Here is a 24,438-nt window from a genome sequence, read left to right as displayed (position 1 = left end):
TCGAGCTCAGTGAGGTTGGATGGAGAGCGTTTGTGAACAGCAGTTTTCAGTTCTTTCCACAGATTCTCGATTGGATTCAGGTCTGGACTTTGACTTGGCCATTCTAACACCTGGATATGTTTATTTGTGAACCATTCCATTATAGATTTTGCTTTATGTTTTGGATCATTGTCTTGTTGGAAGACAAATCTTCGTCCCAGTCTCAGGTCTTTTGCAGACTCCATCAGGTTTTCTTCCAGAATGGTCCTGTATTTGGCTCCATCCATCTTCCCATCAATTTTAACCATCTTCCCTGTCCCTGCTGAAGAAAAGCAGGCCCAAACCATGATGCTGCCACCACCATGTTTGACAGTGGGGATGGTGTGTTCAGGGTGATGAGCTGTGTTGCTTTTACGCCAAACATAACGTTTTGCATTGTTGCCAAAAGTTCGATTTTGGTTTCATCTGACCACAGCACCTTCTTCCACATGTTTGGTGTGTCTCCCAGGTGGCTTTTGGCAAACTTTAAACGACACTTTTTATGGATATCTTTAAGAAATGGCTTTCTTCTTGCCACTCTTCCATAAAGGCCAGATTTGTGCAGTATACGACTGATTGTTGTCCTATGGACAGAGTCTCCCACCTCAGCTGTAGATCTCTGCAGTTCATCCAGAGTGATCATGGGCCTCTTGGCTGCATCTCTGATCAGTCTTCTCAATGTATGAGCTGAAAGTTTAGAGGGACGGCCGGGCTCGTTCGTGAGATTTGTAGTGGTCTGACACTCCTTCCATTTCAATATTATCGCTTGCACAGTGCTCCTTGGGATGTTTAAAACTTGGGAAATCTTTTTGTATCCAAATCCGGCTTTAAACTTCTCCACAACAGTATCTCGGACCTGCCCGGTTCGTTCCTTGTTCTTCATGATGCTCTCTGCGCTACTTACGGACCTCTGAGACTATCACAGAGCAGGTGCATTTATACGGAGACTTGATTACACACAGCTGGATTCTATTTATCATCATTAGTCATTTAGGTCAACATTGGATCATTCAGAGATCCTCACTGAACTTCTGGAGAGAGTTTGCTGCACTGAAAGTAAAGGGGCTGAATAATTTTGCACGCCCACTTTTTCAGTTTTTATTTGTTAAAAAAGTTTGAAATAGCCAATGAATTTCGTTCCACTTCATAATTGTGTCCCACTTGTTGTTGATTCGTCACAAAAATTACAGTTTTATATCTTTATGTTTGAAGCCTGAAATGTGGCAAAAGGTCGAAAAGTTCAAGGGGCGAATACTTTCCATAAAGGCACTGTATATATATATATATATATATATATATATATATATATATATATATATATATATATATAAATATATATATATATATATACTTTTTTCTGTTGGTGTGTCAAAACTCAAAAAAAAAAAATTAACAAACACTAAAATAATAGACTTCATTCATTCAGATTTTTCTCGATCCCTCATATGTTACTTTTTTTATGAATTATAAATGTAAAGCACAGCTTCTTTTTTTAAACTATTTTGTGACAAATTACTTATACATTCTTACTACTGGTCTTGTTTGAGAATTTTTTTTTTTACAAAAATAAAATAAATATGAATCTAGATGCAAACCACATCAGAATACGTTGTGTTTTTAATTTATAAATGTATGAGCCCTGTATTTTGTTGGCCAAAACTTGATACTGTCCCTATGGGCTACCATACATCTAGTTTTAAATATTTATTTTAGTTTTTAGTTTAGATTTAAAGAACTACTACCCTATAGCCTGTAATAGATATTGGAAAGATGCTTAATAGTTGTCACAACTAGCTTGTAGCGAGTATGTATAAATTGTTTTGTCAAACAAATTATATTATTTTTAAGTACCAGGGTATTTCTTGTGTGTATTTATTCTTAGCTTAAAAATACATCATTGGGATGTGAAATATTTGCGTTTCCCATCCAGGACTGCAGAGCTAATCGTTGGTTTCAGCACCAGGCTGGACTGGACAGCTCCTTCTGGATGAGCCTGTGTCTATCTGAGGGACACAGCTGTCTCCATACAGTAGCAGCCCTGGGCTCCAGACTATGAGCATCCATCTGGACCTTTCCTTCAGCATTGTGCACCCTGAATTCACCTTCACCTTCACCATCTCCAGCATCAAGAAGTTCATCAACAGCCACTTTGTCCTGCAGACACGCAGGGACATGATGCCTGAAGTGTGGAAGGACAGGACCGTGCTGCAGCTCAGAGGTAGAGGACAAAGAATAATATCCCAAACTATACTTTGTCTACCCTAAGCAGATAGAAGATAGAAGAAGTATTATTGTTTGCTCCACGTAGGTCAGATGATCTGGATGCCCTCTCTGGACTGTATGCTCAATCAAGCTTTTCCTCTGCTGAGAAGCCTTTAGGAGCTGGAAGAGAGAGCCATGCACATTTCTGATATCGCACCCCATGAAGTCACCCGCAACCTCATCCTGCTCAATCAGCAGCGACTGGCTGAAATTGAGCTGTCCAATCGGCTGGAGAGGAAGCTCCGCCTCCTGTCTCAGCACCTGGAGGAGGAGAGGAGGAAGACGGAGAACTTGCTGTACGCCATAATGCCCAAGCATGTGGCTAATCGGCTGAAGGAGGGCAAGACAGTAGAAGCAGGTTAATGGAATGCAAATGCTATACATATTGAATAATCAGAGTGTTGTTTTGTGTTTGATGTGTCTAATATGACTGCTGTGTGTCTTTATGTACAGTATTCGTTTGTGTATCCTATAGGAGAATTTGAAGAGTACACCATACTCTTCAGTGATAGTGGTAACCTTCACTAACATCTGCTCCCTGTGTGAACCAATCCAAATTGACCTTATGCTTAACTCCATGTACCTTCGATTCAACCCGACTCACAACTGTGCACAATGTTTACAAGGTATACGTTACAGATTTAACCTTTTGACACAGATATTTAAAGAGACAACCGTTTGTATGTTTGTTTTTACCTCAGCATTGAAGGGAAGAAATGTAGTGAAAAGATTTAAGTTCAAATTTAAAATCCCTACAAAACTGATAGGGATCGTTCTGCATAATGAGTGTTTACTTTTGATAACATTTTGTTAGTAATACTTTACTTATGTACTTTCCTTGAGCAAAACTTTGCATGACTTCTACTTGGAATTAAGTATTTTTATAGTGTGGTAATGATACTTTTATTTAAGTAAATTATTTGAATTATTCTTCCACCGCTGCAAATGCATCTGTGTTAAGGATTAAACCAAAATTGTATGCATGAAATGTGTGTTTGCTCTCTTCTGTCATGACGCAGCATCTGTTCTTTGACTTGTTGTATTTCTGTAGATCTGTGTGGGTCTCCACACTGGTCCTGTACTGGCAGGTGTAGTTGGGGAGAAGATGCCTCGTTAGTGTCTGTTTGGAGACACAGTCAACACTGCATCTCGCATTAGAGAGTCACAGCCTTCCCAACAAGATACACCTGAGCCCGACTGTCTACCAGTGAGTACGCACATATTCATGCATGAAAACGTTCATACGCACTTTGACGTTGTCTACCACGAACCCTGTGATTTCCTTTTTTCTGATTTCCACATACTCTGTCCACATTTCCTTGGACTTTGAAGGATAAAAGCTTTGTTATCCAGAAGCAAGGGGAGATCGAGGTGAAGGGGAAGGGCAGAACGACCATTTACTTTCTTGAAAGGAACATGGGAGTCAGCAGGCAGCAGATAATGGGTCTCTCAGACCTGGATACTGGGGCTGGACTGCAGGACAGTCAAATGAGCTACCAGCCAAGTCTCCACAGAACAGGTCTGTTTGATGTCTGACAAATTCCTCTAATTCTACATCTAGTGATTTACTCTGTGTCCTTTAAATTGGGGAATAAGGACTTTAAATTGCCTTTTTAATGCCCTGCTGCTGTCTTCATCAGCTATACATCAATCTCTTTCCCTCTCTCACTCACTTTATTCCTCTGTCGTAGCTTTTCAGAGGCTGCGTAAGGATGGCCTTTGCTTGATCCCTATGAGATATGGAGATATATGTTTGAACCCCAGAGCTGCCCAGTCATCAAGCTCCAGGACTCCGAGAGCTACAGAAGCCTGCACACTAATGATCAATCAGAGGATGGAGCTCAAGACCGGTTAAAAGATAGAGATGAATTTTGCCAAACAGAAGTAAATAAAAATACGGATGGCTTACAGAGCGACAGCCATATGGACACAGAGGAACAACAGCTGATTACCAGTGCCGTGGAAACCAACAATCAAAGCAAACACACCCGAACCAGGTTCTGTGTGGTCATGTGAGCTGTTAATTCCTTGTGGAATGGCTCCATGACTATATATGATTCATCAACCAAAGTGCTTTTGAACACCAGCCACAGACTAAAGAGTTTTGGTGTAAATGGTATCATTCTCACTATGAAGCCATTACATCAGCTAGATAGATTCTCTGCATTGATCATTGTTTCCCTTGAGAAAATGTGTGATATGTTGGATGTAGCAGATCAAATATTACATTAAAGTTGACAGTATATGCTTTGCTTGTAGCCCATGTATCTGTCTGGCATACTAAATAATAAATGCATTTTCTCTGTCAGTGATTGACTCTCAATACATTTTTGAAGTATAATGTGTCCTGTCCAGTTAAATGTGTTTGTACCACACAAAATGCAGGTGTATAGCCAGTCTCAGAAATACTCAAATATATTTATTTTGAGATTTAATGGTTACAATAAATGAGCTTCTTAAATTTTGCCAAACAATTCATAACAATTCAATGCATATTATCACATGTAATAGCTTATAATGACTGTTAAGGGACCTTACTTAAATTGTCATATTAATATGCCAAACACTGGTATATTTACAGGGAGCCTTCCATACACAAAAGCTGACACTACAGTGTGTGATGTGTACTATATACACACTCTTTAGGAACACGAGAAACAGGACACATTGAAACACACATGTGGCCCCTTGACTACCCATTTCAGTTTACATCGTGAAAAGAAACAAAGATGATTAACTATTGAGTCTGATATTGCTCACGAGGCCTGAGTCAGTGACCACAACTGTCCGTAAAAGGGCCGTCACCTGCAGGTGTGTGTCTTACTCTGAAACGACACCCCAGGTTGGGAGAGGAGTCCAGACATCTGATCCTCGCTGCAGAGGGCCCCGTGTCTTATCACTGTTAACCGGGCCTGGATGGCGATGGCCAGATGAAAACAACACCTGTAACCAGAGTCTTCTGTTTGTGTGGTCAGGTGTGATAAAATCGGTCCGCTGGCTCACTCATTAAGAGCCTAATCAACACGGACCTAAATGAAGAGGCTAACCTGTTTTGAGGCTCGGTTCATGTGTGTATTTTTGTCTCATCATGGCCACATCCTAAGTCTTTAAAAGTGCTGCTTCTCTCAAGAATCTGTCTCAGTGATGGAAGCCAGCTCAGTGATTTTAGGCTCCTCCTGGTGTTTGGTGAGAGCTGGCCGGTTGGTGTAAATATCATCCACAGGTAGAAGGAATGTGACAGTTTTTACCTTGGCCCTGAAAGGTCAAAGAATCACAAGAGTTTTGTGGCTACTAAGCTGCATCGTAGGAAAAGGTTTATGTAGAGAGACAACATAGCTTTAAATATTATTAAAACTGACCAGTAACGGGGAGAACCTTCACAAACCTCCAATGTATACCACATTTTATACAAGAATTTTGCTTTAAAGTTGCATTACTGGAATGAAAAGCACATGACAAGTCTGTCTGTACCTGTTTTTGTGTACATATTCCTGCAGGGAGTGCCTGTTGGTAACTTGTCCTACTTCTCCTCTGGATGAGTTACCAAAGATGCTATTCTCCTGCTGGATCTCTTCCTGTAATCTTCCCCATCCAGAGTCACTCGGCTGTGCCCTGTCAGTCCTTCCCTCTGTCATGGTCACACCAGACAAGTTGGAGCTTATGGAGTACCTTCGTACAGTCATGACACCGTTCTCTGTGAAATAACATGAACATGGTGCATTGGAATGGATTCATTTCCACAGTGCAGAGATAGCTATGGAAAGAAAACACTGGGGACATTTTCTGATATTCAAACTTCATGTCATCTTTCTCCGCCAATTTAAAAATTTAATACATTTCCATGTCTTACAATAAACACAGTTTTTCTTGTACTTTCCTCACATGTTGCTGTAAATAGAAATTGCATTTATGTTCAAATGTTTCCATATGAGGCAATTGAGTTGGATTATGGGATGAGTGTGAGCATTCCTTCTTTTAATCTGCTGTGAGACCTCCAACTTAATAAAAGTGTGATGCTGAATCGTTATTCATTGGTTTTAACAGTGCTGTGGTAAATTTAAAAATTAATTATTATATCACTTTTTTTCTTCTTTTTATAACAATTATTTTACTTTACAATTCAGGCATTTAGTGCTATTGGAATGTGGAGTATAACTTTTGATGTCTATGGTGCTTTTCTGATAATATTTTATAGTTTAAAAGGAACCATGCCTGTGCAGTAACAGGCCCTTCTCTTACCTTTATATGGTGCCTCCAGGACTGGCAAAGACGCATTTCGCCTCAGGGTTACATACGGGTTTTCCTCCATTCCCGCCCGCTGCTCTGCTGCTGAAAACACCGGGCTGGCTTCTCCTGGCATGGCCCTAAGTGACCGCTGACCGTAGTCTCCCCGCAGCTCTCGGTTCTCCGCCTCCAGCTTCTTGATTTCATCGCGCATCTCCAGGATGACGTGCGCCAGGCTGCGGCTGCTCGCCATGGCGCTGCTGCTGCGCTGCCAGTACCACGGCTTCCCAAAAACCGGCGGGTCGTGCAGGAGCTCACCGTGCTGCTGGGGTTTTAACATGCTGCTCCCAAAAGGTTTTGTGGTCCTCCCGCTGTGTGCCTTTCTCTGTTTTGTGTGCCTCAATCTCAGTCCAGATCTTGTTCTGGGGAGATTATGTCGCCTTTCACCACTTATACAGCTGAAAGGGCTCCGGTGATCAGCCAGCAGCACACAACGGATGTTTTATTAATCAGCCCCGGCGTCCAGTTACAGGAAAACTAAGCAGGGGTCGGAAATGAAATGTGCACTGCACTAGAGCTTGAATGGCGGGAGAACTATACTAAACATACAGAATCTCTGAAATAGCTAAAGTTTATGACAACTTCTTGGTCCTACATCATGTGTGGCAACTTCATGTTTTAGCCCAAGAGAAGATGGGGAGGATCAGATTTGTTTGATTTTTGGCACCTCACTCTTCCTCTTGTAATGCCCATGTCTCTGCTGGGATTACAAGATCCTCCCTCTAAAATATTAATTACATCTGTCAGCAAAGATAAATCTAGGAAGGAAACTGAGAAAGTATCAGTATTTTCTTCTGTTCTGATAGTGATGCAGAAGATCATTTATGTAAGAAAAGAAAGATCAAATTGATCAATTATACAAGTACAGATTGGATTTATGTCTTTTAAATGCACACATTTAGCCTATAATTGGGAGCCGATGCACAAAGATGTTTCTTTCATTTCACTCAGAAGACAGGGATGGAGACGTGAGAGGGTTGGCCTCTAATTTAAGCCTACTAAATAGGTGGTCCTCTGTCTCATGAATATGCATGATGTTTGATAAAGGCAGAGGTCACGGGATCAACCAACTTGGAAAGAAACACATGAAAACAAAACAGACGTTTGATAAATAAGATGAGGAATCACTGCAACAGACATCAAACACATGAAGGAAAACAATTACAGATAATTACACTCATTGGGGCCTCCACAGCCGGGACTGTATGGGCAGGTGCTGCAGGGGAGCTCATGTGGCCACAGGTTGTAACCCGTTATAAATAGACCAGACAGTCTCTGAGCACACCTGACTCCAACTTGAAAAGAGGTATACACTGCCCTAATACTTTAAAATAATATAAATAAAGTTTTGGCTACCAGGTATGAAACATTTTGTCGTCTGTGACCTAGGCTGAATGTTGCTGGCTCAGAGCAACCTGACCCCGCCAGAGTCTAGGCCACTGGGAGGGAGACAGGCCGGTCTGTAGAGGAGAGAAACCCAATCAGCCCCTCTTTCTGGTTCACAAAATAGGCTGCAGAGAGGGAGGGAGGTGAGAGAGATGAGACAGAGGAGAGGAGAAATACTGATCGGCTCGAAGGAAAGGAGTTTGTGAAGAGGAGGCAGGAGGTCAGTGAAACTCAATCTGCTGCACCTCAGGTGTGCGACCACAGAGGGCGAGTGAAGAGACAGACGTATGAATGTGTCAGCCGTCTTGTCAGGCAGAGATAAAAACAGACAAGTGAGAGAGATGGAGGACCGCATGCTGTCTTTTACCACCAGCTGTATATTCAGGGCCACTTAACTGCTTTTTATGCACAGTGCCCCAACCTTAGCAGGCTTAACCTTAGCAGGCTTAGCATCAATAAATAAACAACCACTCTGATGCTCTCTCTCTCTCTCTCTATGGTCAGTAATTATACTCAACTATTGGAGGAAAAAAAGTGACACCAGATCCCATGGAAAACTGCTCAATGTCAGTCATTTCACTTTCAATGAAACCTCATACTGTGTGTCCCAATAACAAGTTGCTTTACCCTGGACCCACTGATGTTACCCTTTGCCGTTACAGAAAGGCAAACAGACCATGAACAGTAATACTGCAGACAAAGATCCAACACAAAACTACACCAAGGGTCATTTTAGTATAGGCTAGTAGTTACACACAAAATACTGTATGCAAGTAATGTAAAAAAAATAAAAAATAAAAATAAAAAATATACATACATATATATATATGGCTAGTTAGCAAAATAAAAACATCTGAACTACAGTATGGCATATTCACATTTCAAATGAAACCATACTTACAACAAAGTCTGCCAGAGGAAAAGTAACATTCAGCAAATTAGGTAAGTGAATGAAAAGAAGCACAGACAATTCAAACATATTTTCTCCCTGCTATCTCCCTGCTAAATCATTCTCTTTACTTATTCCTATTTCCAGATGGTGTCCCAACTGCCCACATACTCGTAAAATGGTGTGGTTGGGATGTCAATTATGGTTAAAGTGAAATACAGAGTCGACAATGAACATGTGAAGCACAAAGGAAAACACAACTCCAGGGTAAACACAATGGAGACAGTCTGAAATAGATAGACCAAAACAACACACAGACACATAGCAGCGATGATGAGAGCCTCCATGGCTCCGTCAGATCAAAACAAACTGCTCAGATTTGGATTCATTTTGGCGGCTGACTTTGTTCTAACCCCTCTGACTTTGAAAAAGAAATCAATGACCCAAATCACAAGAGTGTTGCTTTTCACAAGAATCTGTCCATTTATTTAGAGCAGGATTACTGTACGGCAACAGTAATCCTGCCTTTCCGAGTTGTTTCTACAGTACATCTGATTTGATCCTACAAGCCAATGTGCCTCACATTTCTAGGTGTAAACATAGCAGTGCTGGCCCTGCGACAGTGACGGTAGAGCGAGATGACATGACAGGTTGACCTAAAACTAAATGCATTTCTTGTGGTCAAAAACAACCCTAACCTCTTTTATCTGGATGCTTTGATGCAGAAGAGCCTTTTCATCCTTTGCATGTAAAAGCAGACAATACAGAGTACAACTGAAGAATAAGGATATGAAAGTTGAAGATGTACTGTAGTTTCACGCAAGACAAATGGTGGTTCAACCTCTACTAAGCTGTTGTCTGATTATTAAGGTCTACACTACTGTATCTGTTCAAATTGGAAACAATATAGTTGGTATTAGGAGCTGATGGATTTAAAAATGTATACAGCCGCTGCCTATTATCTTGTGCACCATGGACCAAGGCAAAAAGTGATTTTCTTCTTCATTTCAGTTTGCCCATTCCACATTTCTATTTCACACATTTCAATCTATTGTGCAGGTGAATGACCTCACAATTATCTATAATCAGCTGCTTTCTGCTCTCAGGCTCAGTCAATAGACAGGATATGAGAGGCTGCTGTGCACAGCTGCAGTCAAGGCACAATTTCATTTTAGAAAGCTATTTTATCCCATTCAAACCTGGATTCATGTGATCAACATATGGAGAAACATGAGCTATAGTGAGAGGAAGGGTGATCTGAAGCTAAAGTGCAACAGAAGACATGTGATAGTAGCATCACTGACAGGACATCTGGACAGTGGATGCAGTGGAAAATGACTGAAGTATAAGCATACATTTTGGACATTAACCAAATTTTATTTAAATGTTATACATAAAACTTTAGTTTTTGTTCCTTTTTTTTAAATTCAGCTAAACAAATATTTATATATTGTATATTTTATAAAAAAGAAAAAAAGAAACATGTCAAACGTTTTAAATATTAATATTTCTTATTTACAATTCAAAACAGTACAGGAAATAATAACAATAACAATGCAATTTCAATCATAAAAATGTTACAAAACAATTTTTTTTTTTGTTTCCATTTCGAAATCGGCAAGCTGATATTTCCAGGCAGTTAGCAAGGATACAAAGTAGCAATGTGGAGCTGCTCTACATTCAAACAGGAACTGGAGGTGCGTTCAACTCTTCAGATGCTTCGCTAAAAAAACTTGTAATCCAATTTTTTTTGTTTACATTAGTCATCTTACGAGATCTCTTGAGATAGTTTGAAGTACAATGATATTCCACAGAAAATAGGTAAAAACTGTCATCAAAAAGCACCAGAGAGCTATATGTTACATATATGGTTGATCGCACCTCGAGCTCGGTAAGGTCACTGTTCTCTAAAGGGACTGGGTTGTGGAGAGAAGGCGCATGTTGTGGGGTTGTGTGTATGAACATATGAACTGTGTGTATTTCTTGTGTCTTGTCTTGAGTGTGTCTGTCAGTATATAAGCTGATGAAATCAGTTGGCAGGGCAGGGGAATCCATACGACACATGGATCGAGTCTCTAAAACCAAAACAAACAGTAGCTAACAGTCCAGCAGCCTGGCCTCTACTGTAGATAGTCAACGTTCAACGACAGGACTACAGACTTATCACGACCACAGTCTACACACTTCTTCCCTTATTTTCTCTACACTCACCATCAGTCACAGTTCCACTAGCCTGCTGCTCAGGCAGCAGGAAACAACTACAGTCAGAAACAAGCAAATTAGCCTCTTTTGAGGCTCAAACTGGCCCTTTGAAGCCATTTATGGGGGGTGGGGGTTTACAAAATGTCCTCCCTGGCACAAAGGATTTCTTGAGAGTCTATTGGCCATTTAGTAGGCGCTGTGCCGTTCCGTTCCTGGTTGTCTTGTGTGAGGAATCTGCACAAAAGCAAGAATAAAGAAGCTTGCATTGGAACAGGAAAATTCAGAAGGAGGTTAAGTAACAAGACTAGCAGTTTGGCTCTTGGATAGACTGGCTGTGAGATATGGGGGAAAGATAAAATGGGGTAAGCAAGTAGCAAGGTGACAAGATGTCTTTTATGAAGGAATTTGATGACATGACATACCGGTCTTAGAAAGAGTGGACAGAGAGCTGTTAGAGAGAGAGGGGGTGCTGGCAGCAAGAACACTTGTTTGTAGCTGTAATGACAGGAACAGTTGGAAAAGAAGTAGAGGAAACCATGATGTAAAAACAGAAGCTGATCCACGTGAAAATGCCTCCATAAAATAATGCATAGGAAGAGATGATGCTCATAAATGCCATGCAAATGAGCAAGAAAACAATGTGGTAATGACATAAGTCTGGACATTCATTGGTCATTGCACAGTGAGTGAGACCTGTTCATTCATGATGCCAGACAGCTCAGTCAACATGTCCCGGTAGTGGGCTCTCATCTCCTCCTGGTACTCCAGCTGGTCCTCCTTGATCAGACGCTCATTCACATCCAAAGCCTGACCGCAGGCTTCTGCAAACTGCCTGCAGGGCGCGAACCAAGTTTGACTGATTACTTATCATGTCATTGAACCTGACCTTAAATGCTCTATGTCAGGATTTGTTTTCATTTATTTTTCCAAGAAGTAACACTGTCAAAAACTATTAGGATTTAACAAATTCTTGCCAATAAATAAACAGTTTCTTTCTGGGAATGTTAGGCCTTTAATTGACAGGACAGCTGAAGACAGGAAAGGGGAGAGAGAGGGGGAATGACATGGGTTGGAATTGAACCCGCGGCCGCTGCGGTAAGGACTGACACTTTGTACATGGGGCGCATGCTCAACCAGGTGAGCTACTAGGACTCCCCGTAAACAGGTTTGCAGGATGCTTTTTACACTGTAAGAGTTTACACTTTGAAAGAGATTGTTGCATAAATCCTAAGGTGTAATATAGGACCAGAAATCAAACTGAACTGAACTGCACTTTATGGAGGTTTTCCTTCCCTTTAATTCACATGTATTTGACAAAGTTTGCTTTACTGTAAGATTGTCATTATTATTAGCACTGCGAATTATACACTTCACCTTAACCTTTAATCATCTGGGTAACAAAAACACCGTCAAAAACACTGTGAAAATGTATTAAGCTGTAACAATTATTTGGTGTTGATTCATGTTCAGTCAACTTATAAAATTGATGTAGCGCTAAAACAAGCATTCAAAACTATATAAACATGTTGAATTAAGCATGATGGGTGTGGATTAATAAAAACTGGCATAATGTTGCTTTTTATACCCCCAGCGTTTACACTTTAAGGGGGATCACTGCACTCATGAACAAGATGCACGACAGTCTTTCTGATATTTGTGCACTATTAACTTTTTTTAATTTCTTATATTCTTAATCAAATTTTGTTTTGTTGAAATTTTCCTGGTTGCTTTTTTTTATTGATTTGTATTCACATTTTGTAGCATTTAAAAAAGAAATGCTGCTGCTTCACCAGAGTTTCCAACGCATCTGGATCTTAGGAACTACAGATGTGTTGAACTGCATTTCCCATGTGCAAGTACATGTCATATACTACACTTGTTTTGGTCTTATTATAAGGTTGTGTTTATAGACACTCAGAATATAAAATAACATAATTCTAACCATGCAAAATACATACCTACTGTGAAATGCTAGGGACAAAATCCACAACACTTTACAGAATTTTGCATTTAATCCTACCTGAAGATCTCCTTGAGCAGTTTGACCTGGTTGTCTGGGTATTTCTTGGCATTCTTCTCCTCTAAAAACGCCCTGGCATAGGCCATGGGCCCGGCATTCACCTGGAAAAGGGGACGATCAGGTGAGACAAAACAAAGCACCCATATTCCCCCAAAAACCTAGCCTAGAAATCTAGACGCCCTATCGGCAGAAAATGTAATTTGCAGCCAGGGTCAGTCTAGCAACTCTCCGTTGGCTTGCGAGCTGGAAAATCCAAACTCTAGCCGGGCCAATCACATCGTGTATAGAGTCGGTGGGCGGGCTTAACATAATGACGGCAGAGTTACGATAGTTCCGCGTGAATTCCCTGCTACTTGAAAACAAAGACGATGGCTTCTGCTGGCGAACAGCAGTCTTTCGAATCGGCTTTGGCCGCGACTCTGGAAGACTTGGAGTTAAGCTTTTCTTTGAGAAAAGAACAAAGAACAGCACTGAAGTCATTCTTAAAAAAGGAAGATGTGTTCGGAGTTTTGTCGACCGGATACGGCAAACTACCTCCGCTACCTTCTTCGTTGCTCTGGTTGGTTGTAGCGCTATCCTATTGCATGAAAAGGGAATTTGAAAGACAACCGTTTATCCCACCCTTTGGACTGAGCCCTGCCAATGGTGAGTTTTGGCTTGTCAGGCTACCAAAAACCTGTATTTTGGAAGAATCCCCACCTTGACACTGACGCTGCCCTGCAGTTTCAGCTGCAGCCGGATCATGTCCACCTCCTCCATGTTGCAGAGCTGGTTGAGCTCAGAGACTTTACGTGACATCTCATCGATTGCTACCTCAATCGGGTTCATCTCTGTGCTCTGCTGTTCCACCACCTGGATACGCTTCTTTAGGTAGGGGAAGCTGGAACTCGCTGAAGAGAGAGAAATCAAAACCTTTTGGTCAGACCAACTCTACATTATGGTTTCCTGTCAGGTAAAGCTGTAAACAAATACTTACTGGTCAATATGGTGCGTCTCTTGCACTGCTCCTCCACGTCTCCATGTTTCTTGCCTGACAGAGTGAACGGAGTCTCAAACACAAAGCGCTTGATGTTGTGATGTCTCTCAAAATCTGTCCTTTTTTCCTGTTGTTCTTTCTCGTCAAAGTAGGGCACCACGTACGTCACCTGAATGTAGGCAAACTTGGGGTCCAGGTCTTTGGGATTTACCTGTATTTAAAAATATGTTCTATGAAGTTATATGTATGCCCACACATTCACCAATAGCTTGCAATAATAATAACAGCTAGGAAAATCAATAAGTTTTAAAGTGCTCATATTATGTTAATTTTCAGGTTCATAATTGTATTTAGAGGTTATATCAGAATAGGTTTACATGGTTTAATTTTCACCATATATTTATTGTACTGCACATTGCTGCAGCTCCTCTTTTCACCCTGTGTGTTGAGCTCTCTGTTTTAGCTACAGAGTGAGGCATCTCACTTCTGTTCCAGCTTTGTTGGGATTCGCACATACGCTGTAGCTAGGTAAGCACTGCTAGCTAGTCAGTTGCAGAGTATGAGGGCATGCCATGCTAGCAGCTAGGCGAGCATTATAACGTGTGTTACAAAGTGACACATGTTCTTCACGGAAGTAAAGGCTGGACTACAATAGAGCTGTTTGGAGCAGTTTGTGAACAGTGTTTTCTCTGGAAGATGGTTAAGTCCCTTTGGGGTGGACTTTGAGCTTTTTCACTTTGTAAAGCTATTACATGCACAACAAAGATACAGTATATAACACAATAAAGGTAAGGGAAAAAGCCAAAAAGCAAAATATGAACACTTTAATGTCTTAGAAGTAACTTTAACAGGCCAAATTCTGTCACCTACCTTATTGGAGTCCTGGATCATCTTGACATTATCGGCTCCAAACTTGTCTGAGTAGAGTTTGAGTAATCTCTGGGAGATTTCCGACAGCCCTGTCAGCTTCGGCTCTTTGTAGATGAACTCTTTGCTCTCCTCCTCCTCAAAGAAACCCTACCAGAACAGACACACACATGCACACACTAATTAGCAGAGCCAACAGGCTTGGTACATGTATGCGTGGGGTGTTTGTGTGTATGCAATGCAAGTTTAATATTTAGATGTCGTTTTTGCTGTCACAAGTTGTATACACGTCAGTGTGGTTTTATGTTGCCCCTTAGTGGTTTCTTGAGTCACTGGTTGTACACAAAGGCCGTAACACGTGTTAGAACAACTCAGCCCTAACAAGGTGTCAGTGTTAAGTTCTGGATGGGAGAGTTCAGAGGACATATTCAAAGCAGCATTGGAGGCAAATGTCAAAGGTGATTGAGGTTATCTTCCTGTCCACTGTGGCTGTTTGACAACAGCTCTCCTTAATGTTTAGAGGGGAAACAACTTCATCATTGGAGATTATAAGAGGTAAAATGGACCACAGCAAGCTTGACACAAACCCTTCCAAGGGTAAGAGCAGCAGATGTTAATAGTGGTAGAAGGGAAAGAGAGGTAAAAGTGGTTAGCACTGAGGAAAATGGAAAATTAAAGACATACAAAACTTACCGCGATCTTGATATAGAATATATTTTAAAAAAGGAAGAAAAGAGCAGACAGAAAAAATTAAGGACACTGACTCAGTTAAAAAAAAGAAATGTCGTTATCTTTCCATCTCCATGCCTCACTGACAAGACGTTGCATTTCTCTCCTCCTTTTCTTCAAAAGTGAGACGATTACATATTCTCATTATCGGATTTTTAAACTTCACTTCAGAGCTCTGAAATCCCAACATGGAAATATTATCTGCTCATTAACCAAATGGAAACTGTGTCAAGGATCCAGGTTCTTAAAAAACAAGCTCAAACTGCAGAGTACTTTTTCACTGATAAAGTTTTTTTTTTACAGAGGTATTGAGATCTTCACCACTAAGACTTATTCCATCTTGGTTTGACACACTTAAAGCATTGAAAAATGACATTGGAAAAACTAAACAGCAAAGTCTCTTTTCTCTTTCTTGCAGAAACGGTGTCCTATTTCATGCAAAGTAGCATCGTTGATGAATAGAAGTGTTTCCATTGAGTCCCCCCAAAATCAAACAAAAGAAAAACCATTGTGGGTTGTTGAGTAAGACATGTGTTTGCCAAGATGTAGTTTCCTCGAGCTAACAGGAGGTATACAGTATTTTACTAGTCACACCTACATGTTTACATTTTGGTCTTCATACTGGACCACTACATTTAATTGTATGGTAAAGACATTGGGTACCAAATTCTATCAGCCAAATCTGTCGGCGATAGAGTTTTAGTTACTGCTGTTATGCTATTGCAGAAGCAATGTGTGTGTACAGATGTGCCTGTATAAGTGTGTGCTGTCTGCAGTAGTGAAGTGTCGCTCACCTGTCCATAGAAAGCTACGCGGTAGTAGCGACCGAAGAGCCGCTTCTCTGAGTTCACCACCTCAGTCACCTTCAGGTAGGAGCGATGGATGTCATAGTACAGCTCCGACAGCCTCTGTGGGCACACACCAACACACATGTAAGGTTAAACTTAGCTCAGTACACACACACACACACACACACAAAGTGGAAGGGTTAACAGCTACCTTAAAATCCCTTCTCTTTTCAAAGACAGCAATCACAGGTTTGTTGATGTCAGCGATGAGCTCGTATCTTTCTGACTTCCACAGGTAGTCCACACACAGCTCCAGCTGCTCTACCAAAGTGTCCTACACAGTACAGCAGGACACTTGTTAGAGAGAAAGACTGCAACCCAGTCGCAATTATTGCAATTCCAACAGGGCATTCAACTAAACAGGAATCTTCTCAAATTAGCAAAAATGGTTATGATCTTGAAATGCTAATTTTGGTAATTTGTGAAGTTAAAGGTGTTGTTCACCACACTGTTCAGCATTAAAGGCTAACACTGACCTCAGTATAGGGCGTGTCTTGTGTACCAGTGTCTTCCTTCATGGCACCCTCCTCCTTGACATTAGGGCTGATGCACATAAACGCTGCCCAACCCATAGAGAACGACGCTGGGGTTTCAAACAAGTGAAAGTGACATCAAGGCAGGTTAGCGAGTAAAAAGGTATCAACTTACCCTACAGTTACAGAAACACAAACATGCTTGTAAAAAAATACAAGATGTATTACTGTTTCACAGCATTCGTCATAAGTTGTACCATTTTTGCAGACTACATTAAAAACGTCGAAAGTGAGCGTGCTTCATATCAAACCTCAGTGACACTGAACATCTTATCCAGTGAGACGTGAGGGAACAGTGAAGGTCAAACAGTGACAGTATTAAGTGATAACCTGACACAATTCCATATCATTAAGGCAAGAACAGTGCGCATCAAAACATTTAACTGCAGAGTACACAGTGTATACACAGTGTAGAAAACCTGAAGTTGTTTTACGATTTGAACTGGCACCTGACAACCTAATGTCCCTTCAATCCAAACCATGTCCACCTGTCAATATCAACACCTTCCGCCCAGTTCCAAGAGGTCTAAAAATGTCAGTGTACACCCACTCCCTCCCACACTCCCTTCTCTCTCCATCCTTATTTTCTGAATTCCCAACCCCACCACCCAGCAGGCCCCCAGGCGCACACACTCACTGTCTTGATCTCGGGAGGTAGTTAGTAAGGAGCTACAGTTAAAGACAGGGCTTTCTTCAGGGGACACAGTGGACATCCTGGCCTTGTCAGCTCTCCAGTAGCCTGTTTGGTAGGAGGGGAGGAGGAGGACGAGGTTTACAAAGTCCACTTGCTTTTGCCTTTTATGCTAAAGGACAAGGCTCACAAATCAGCTGTGCTGCTGGCATGCTATGCAAGATATTAGCACACAGGCTCCGTGCATAAAGTGCATGTGAAAAGATGTCTGAGACATACAGCAAGAGACAGACACATGCTGTAGTCTAAATGAGGAAGCACATGTAAGAACAAACAGATTTGCAGATAGAGGAACATGCAGCACAGCAAAATGTAAACTTCTACTAGAAGTCATGAACGGGAATGGTATTTGGATGCAAAAGCCGGTTCTATACGACTAGTTGGCAGCATGGGAATCCATCTTCATTCCCCATGAGTACCCTAATTAATTAATTTCCATCACACAAAGACACACTAAAGTCACAAGCGTGCTCACTTTCAGGCATACACATCAACCCCCATGACGAGACGGAGGAGTGATGCCTGAAAGAGAGTACAAACGCAAAGAGAGTTGCAATGACCATGTTAGCAGAGAGAAAGAGAGGTTTGCTGATTGACAGAAGATGGCTGTGATCTCACTTTCTGGTTAGAAGTTACCATGTCTGCAAAGATGTGCACACTAGCAGCAATTTCAAGTATTTGAGCATACGTAAACACACGCAAACCATGCTGCAAAACGTCAAGTCACAGCAGCAGCAAGTGTGCACTAACCTCTCCTCTTCAGCGATTCAGCGATCAGGGCTGAGATGTGGATGTAGCACATGGCAGCCTGATAGGAAAGTCAGACACATTACCATTACATTTAATTCACGCTTGAATCAAAAAAAGCACTTTGGGAAGTTTCTGAAGTAAGATCGCCCTGAAAAGTAGAACATATATAACCTCTGAGAGATCGCCGTTGCGGACGTGAACCTTGGCCATGCTCTCCAGCCAGGTGCACCGAAGCTCGGGGGTGCTGGCGTAGGAGTTAGCCAGACTATACTGAAGATCCACCAGCATCTCTGGATCCTTCTCATGCTCCTTCATTTGGGCTGTGGCCATCAGAACCGTTCTGATCCGTTTGGTCAGGTCCTTTACCTCAGCAGGGAACGGAGTGTTCTGCAGAAAAAAAGTGTTATGAACATAATTTCCTTTTGAACAAGAAAGTAGAATGAAATACCCCTATAAATTATAATCAATGCTAATAAAGCTGTGATATAACCCTAGAACTGGTGATACCTTTAGTGGTGCATCTCCGTTGGCGAAATTATTGATGATAGCCAGGGACTGCTGAAATCTCGAGCCTCCAATGCCAGCATCTGCTATCAACTGGCTCACTGCCTTGATAACCTGATGTTGAAAGAGGCGTATGGAGTGAGGACAATGTCCTGCTGAAACAACTAATTAACAAAACACACAATACTAAAATTGTATTTGGTCTCACTGACCTGCAGATGTGAGCGGACTATTGACTTGCCCTTGGTAAACTCAAAGTTTTTTCTCATGAAAAAATACAGCAGGGCAGCTGCCTCCGTCTGGGTGGAGCTGGAACGATGGTTACAGCACTTGAGGATCTCATAGCACAGACAGCCACACAGGTCTGCCTTACCCTGGAAGAATGCATTGGGGAACTACATGTACAGAAAGAGATGAAGATGAAACCACACGAGAAAAATGATTGGAATCTTCACTTTGATGTTGTATGTTTACATGAAGCTTGATGGACCTTTTGTACAAAGAGCCTCAGTCCAGCGAAGATATGCCGTAGAGTGGCGGTTGATTGGTTGATCTGGAAGAAGAGCAAGTAGGTGTCCAGCACCTTCTTCATAAGTGCATTTTGTCCTTCATCCAGCAACAGCTGCTTCTGTATAGAAGGATATAAGAAGAAAAAACAAATTTGACTATCAAAGTTTCAACAGGCAACTTTTTTTCCTAACTGAAAGGTTTCACACAAAAAGAGTTTTTTAAAACAGTGATTCTTCTAGCCACCAGGTGGCAGTAGAGTAGCATTGGTTTGGCTTTAGAATATACATGAAATATTAGTGCATGATTTGCAACGCAATTCATTCATTTTTTTTGTAGATGTGTACATTTGCAAAAAAAATATCATTTGGACAGAAAGATTTGTACAAAAAAAAAATTGTGTTGTTTATTAGTATGATTGTGCGGATGTTAGACTTGTTTTTATTATGTTTTTATCAAGAAACAGAAACAAAAATGTGATTTGAAAACTCCCTGTTCAATTTAATAGTTACAAAGCCAAAATGTAACTTCATTATTTAATTTTTGACAAGGAGAATAATATGAAAAAAAGAGGATAGCCAGAGGGATATGATGGTGTGATACACAACCTTGAAAATGGTGCAAAAGCCACATTTAAACAGATTTGTACTCATGTACATGTGATTGTCAATTCCAAAAACTGAGTCCAGATTAAACATTATAATATTAATGAAACTTCCTTCCTCGTAAATACAGCACATAACATAAATGAAAATATATTCCCCTTAACAAAAGAAGAAAAATAGATGACACACAGTAACTGTGTAGTGTGAAAATGTAGTTTCAGGCTGTAAACTATGAAAGGACCACAGACCTTGTGATGGTGAACAAAGAGCTCCAGTACATCCAGCACAGTGAGGGCTACCTCAGTGGACATGTTTGCTTCAATATCTGTAGGACTTAGGGTGTCTCCTTCTTGAATATTCCCATCTGAAAACAGATCAAAATAACTCACATCCATCTCAGTAACTTTATATTAATTTCAGTCAAAATCTGTGTGTGCGTGTGTGTGTGTGTGTGTGTGTGTGTTACCTGTCTCCATCATGTGCAGCAGTTTTGGGTTGGTTAGAGCATTCTTTCCCCTGATGATGGGCATGGTTTGGGAGCGAGCATGTCGGTGACCGTCCCCTCCAGATGATGCCATCCTGGAGGCAACAACAGGGATCGGCAGTTGGTGTCAATCACGGTTCAATCAAATTACGTTTTATCTAATACTTGTTTATATTATACTGCAGTAAATGTACTGCTAAACCGTAGGCCAACCATCTCTGGAGATTTTGAACATTTCAGAAGACAGGCAAAAATAAATGGCATCTATGTCCCAAGGACATGCTGTTATTGGGAGTCTATTAACACATGGTAGTAAAGAGTGACAAATCACACAAAACACTGCAGGTATGAGGAGGGGCATGCTGATAACAGAGTTACAGTCTATAACATGGAAACACACGGTGGTCACATCAATGATGATTATACACAGGACGAGAATGTGTTTATCTAAATCTATATTGGAGGAGGCTTGAATCTGTATTCAAGCAGCCTGGAGTTTCTTGCTAATAACCATTTACATTTTAAGCAAGATCTCACAGACATCATTAGCATTAAGAACAATTTCAGTAACCAAAGACTCTTTACAGAGTTTAACTCTGTCATCGTGGCTGAGGTGTTTTCCTGGTGGAGGGTGATTACCATTGTGGGAAGAGGCTTGAGGTGTGGGAGGGGTGGTTAGAGCCCTTCAGGGTGCCATTGGCCTGGGTGGACTGGGCCAGCTTTACTGCCGCTGCTAGCTTCCTGTTCACGAGCCAATCACATCAAAGCTAAAATTAGTTAGTTTAGTGGAGACCATCATTGTTTAGTGTCCATCATTAGTCAGTTATATTAACCGTGTCCCATGCTAATAGTTGAGCATGCCGGCAATCAATCGAAAATTGACCTGATAGTGTTAATGTAAACACATTGCAAGACAGCACTATTTTTGCACTTTTGTGACCTTGTTGCATATTTACAGCAACTAGGTCATATTGTATTCCTGTAGGCTAAACGAAATGCTAAAAGCATACAGGGTCTCCAATTTGACCTTGGCGTGATGTGAGCGGCTAAAGTCAGAGAGAAAGATCAAACAACTCATATAGAGAGGGAGCTCAGCCAGATGGAAAGGTTAGTGGCGTAGCAGAGTCAATGGTTTTAGTTTGCGATTAGTATAATATTGTGTAAATGCTATATTAGTGTTAGTGGGGATTAGAGGCTTGAGGTCAGCATTAACAGTGGACAGTGAGGAGATTAGGATGTATAGATGTGATGAAAGCCAATGGACAGTTAAGCTGCGGCACAAATCAGCTCAGTAACAAACAGATGTTCAACATATTATAGTCTCATGATGCCTACATGAAGCTTGATCGGAAACAACGGCCAATCTACAAAAAGCACATGGTGCCTTGGAAAAGCCAAAAGAAAGAGGACACAACTACTGTGTAAGCCAATCAACACAGAGCTCATTAAGCAGCAGATGGAGTCCAGCCAATCATGAAGCAGGGCGTGGAGACAGAGGGCTACAAGGTCGACATGCAACATCAATAAGGCACATGTGTTACGAAATGTAAAGAGCAAACATACAGCACCAGCATGAGTAATACAGCATAATACAGAAAGGGTTACTTGATGCAACAGAACAATCAATAAATCAATAAATGTGCAATCACTCTGACAATCCATTAACAGCTGCAGCATGCACAGAGGGGGGAGGGGGGCATGAGGCATGCACTGTGGTGGAGACTACAACAGCAAGGTCGAACATGGAGAAAACATACAATTCATTTATCAATGAATTCATCAATTTAGCTTATTTCTAAAATATGGCTCAAGTTAAGAAAGTGAGGCCCCCTGCACCAACACAGACAGAAACATGGTAAGTTAGAAGAATGTCTGGGATTAAACTGCAGCATTGCTGGCTAACTTAAAGGCCCCGACAGCATGTTTTCTCAATCAGCTTCTTATGAGCGTTGGAACTATACAAGAACACACAATTTTCAACCACATTTTGAACAGTTTGGGTTATTTTACATTGTAGGTTTCTGTGTTTTTGTCTGTTCTCTTCTTAACAGTTTAAAGTGTGCGGTTATAAAATGAACGTCCATACGTACACCAATCAGGATTTCTATTAAATTTTATCAAACCACATCAACATTCCAGATGCAAGCACATTAGCAGTTTTTTCTTCAAGTTTTATTGTTGCTTTAATCAACAATATTTAATATAATAGAGAAATATTTAAAATTTGCAACCAAGTTTTCAGCAGGGGCTTCAATGATTGTTGTCTGATAACTGGACTGGCTGACTGACTGCCCTCTTTGCTTGCTTGCTGGCTGGCTACACACTGCTAGTGTAATTTATGTCTCCTGAACTTCAATGGGTGCCCACACTGACTCAGAAAAAGAGCTAACAGAGAGAGACACTGAGATAGACACAGGCGTAAGACTGTGAATCCCCCATGGCCTGGTATTACAGACGAATGTTAAGTAGCTAGCAGCCCCAGACAGGCTCAACTGAGTCTGAGAGCGCTAGTTAGGCTTCCAGCTATCTTTATTTTGTGAATTCCTCCATACACAGTAAAGTAGTGTGTTCTCCCAGCCTTTTGTTGGCTTACATCTCAGTATCTTATTGCTGAAAGGAAAAAGAGACCTAATTTAATTAGCTGGGAGGAACCAGAAGATGGAGGAGTCTACCGGTGCCAACGGCACAGCTCCAGTAAGAGCGCACACACACACACACACACACACACACACACACACACACACACACACACACACACACACACACACACACACACACACACACACACACACACACACACACACACACACACACACACACACACACACACACACACACACACACACAATAACAACCCCCAGCCTGTGCTTGCCAACTACTACAGTACAATATCCAGCAGTGCTTTTCTCTCAACAGTAAGATCCAGGAGTTCCCCCTCCCCCTCTCTTCCTTTTCTTCCCCCCTTTACCTCTTCCCCTCTCGAATCTCATCCTTGAGTGTGCACATGCATACAGAACACATATTAGTATTTCTGCCTGACTGTGTCTGATTCATTTATTTGCGTTTGTCTGCACATGTGTCTGTTTGTGTGTGGCTGCATTTGCACATTTGTGCATTCGTGTGTGCGCATGATTATATGAATTATGTGGGTAGGGGTGTTACGACCTTTGGCTGCGTCATGTATGTTGAGTTAATAAGCTGTTTCCATATATGCTGCATTATAATAAATGCATGTGAATGTGACCTGGTCCACCTCTTTGTCAGAGAAAGCAGTGAGGAGCACACACTCACCTGGCTATGTGACGCTTTCCGAGGAACCTGAAGTGCTGGAGACACAGCCTGAAGAAAGGGAAAATGCAACACTGTCTCAGGTGAATGGGGAAGGTTTGGTTGTTTTTATGTATTTTGTAAGTTAAGAACATAGGACAAATGAGATGCATGTGATCAAACTGAGTTGCAACAGCAAAGTCTGGATGCTGACACAAACAGGAAACAGGCAGTTAATTATCTGCACTGTTCGGTGAAGTAGGAGCTCTCATTGGAATTACAGTCTGTTTTTCTTCTCTCTCTCGCTCTTGCTGTGTCATTACTTTCATCTGTTCCCTTCTGGCTACATTCTTCCCCTTTCTTCTCCTCTCATTCCCTGTCGGTCTCAATGTTGTTTTTTCTCTTACAGTATCACTAGTCAGCCTAAAAGGAGCTGTGGTTATACTCTGCAATGAAAAAAGAAGAGAACTTACTCCAGGATGTTAAAGAAGTCTGAGATCTCCTGGTGAATGGCCCGGTGCCAGTAGGACACCAGCACATCTGGAAACAGGGAACAAAACACATCATGTAACATACCATGGCAGATTTCCAAAATAGCCAGCCAGGTGCCGATGAA

The 24,438-nt window shown here is 41.4% G+C and overlaps 2 protein-coding genes across 13 annotated transcripts in view; both read right to left on the bottom strand.

Moving 5' to 3' along the window:
- Positions 1-4,723: 4,723 nt before the first annotated feature.
- LOC120574897 lies at positions 4,724-10,238 on the bottom strand. Its single transcript, XM_039825408.1, has 3 exons — positions 6,520-10,238; positions 5,752-5,974; positions 4,724-5,535 (listed from the first exon to the last, which is right to left on the bottom strand). Exons 1-3 carry the CDS (start codon positions 6,842-6,844, stop codon positions 5,406-5,408), a joined length of 678 nt encoding a protein of 225 aa, XP_039681342.1. The 5' UTR covers positions 6,845-10,238; the 3' UTR covers positions 4,724-5,405.
- A 922-nt stretch (positions 10,239-11,160) lies between these two features.
- The window catches only part of dock10 (dedicator of cytokinesis 10), a 66,395-nt gene continuing 53,117 nt past the window's right edge, over positions 11,161-24,438 (bottom strand). For 4 of the 12 annotated variants that reach the window (XM_039825290.1, XM_039825276.1, XM_039825299.1 and 1 more), the window contains 22 exons: positions 24,296-24,362; positions 23,847-23,894; positions 21,195-21,296; positions 20,538-20,650; positions 20,320-20,435; positions 19,450-19,587; positions 19,172-19,354; positions 18,963-19,073; positions 18,627-18,842; positions 18,456-18,513; positions 17,652-17,753; positions 16,958-17,064; positions 16,633-16,755; positions 16,428-16,541; positions 15,598-15,603; positions 14,908-15,054; positions 14,038-14,248; positions 13,761-13,951; positions 13,062-13,162; positions 11,735-11,873; positions 11,464-11,536; positions 11,167-11,275 (listed from right to left, as the gene is read on the bottom strand). In XM_039825290.1, the coding sequence (XP_039681224.1) occupies positions 11,217-11,275; positions 11,464-11,536; positions 11,735-11,873; positions 13,062-13,162; positions 13,761-13,951; positions 14,038-14,248; positions 14,908-15,054; positions 15,598-15,603; positions 16,428-16,541; positions 16,633-16,755; positions 16,958-17,064; positions 17,652-17,753; positions 18,456-18,513; positions 18,627-18,842; positions 18,963-19,073; positions 19,172-19,354; positions 19,450-19,587; positions 20,320-20,435; positions 20,538-20,650; positions 21,195-21,296; positions 23,847-23,894; positions 24,296-24,362 (2,525 nt within the window). In that variant the 3' untranslated portion in view covers positions 11,167-11,216. Of the gene's footprint in view, positions 11,276-11,463; positions 11,537-11,734; positions 11,874-13,061; positions 13,163-13,760; positions 13,952-14,037; positions 14,249-14,907; positions 15,055-15,597; positions 15,604-16,427; positions 16,542-16,632; positions 16,756-16,957; positions 17,065-17,651; positions 17,754-18,455; positions 18,514-18,626; positions 18,843-18,962; positions 19,074-19,171; positions 19,355-19,449; positions 19,588-20,319; positions 20,436-20,537; positions 20,651-21,194; positions 21,297-23,846; positions 23,895-24,295; positions 24,363-24,438 lie in introns of all 12 variants that reach the window. The other 8 variants (XM_039825284.1, XM_039825310.1, XM_039825334.1 and 5 more) reach the window with 6 other exon arrangements.

The sequence above is a fragment of the Perca fluviatilis genome, chromosome 2, assembly GCF_010015445.1.
Source record: "Perca fluviatilis chromosome 2, GENO_Pfluv_1.0, whole genome shotgun sequence".
NCBI classification, from domain to species: domain Eukaryota; kingdom Metazoa; phylum Chordata; class Actinopteri; order Perciformes; family Percidae; genus Perca; species Perca fluviatilis.
The sequence above is the reverse complement of the archived record's forward strand: the minus strand, read 5'-3'. Positions and strand labels throughout refer to the sequence as shown.

Excerpts from the sequence above, each read along its gene's own strand:
- LOC120574897 (XM_039825408.1), bottom strand. The coding sequence starts at position 6,844 with ATGTTAAAACCCCAGCAGCACGGTGAGCTCCTGCACGACCCGCCGGTT. Across the intron at positions 5,975-6,519 it reads CCTGGAGGCACCATATAAAG|AGAACGGTGTCATGACTGTA; the intron begins GTAAGAGAAGGG and ends GTTATTTCACAG. Across the intron at positions 5,536-5,751 it reads GAATATGTACACAAAAACAG|GGCCAAGGTAAAAACTGTCA; the intron begins GTACAGACAGAC and ends TTGACCTTTCAG.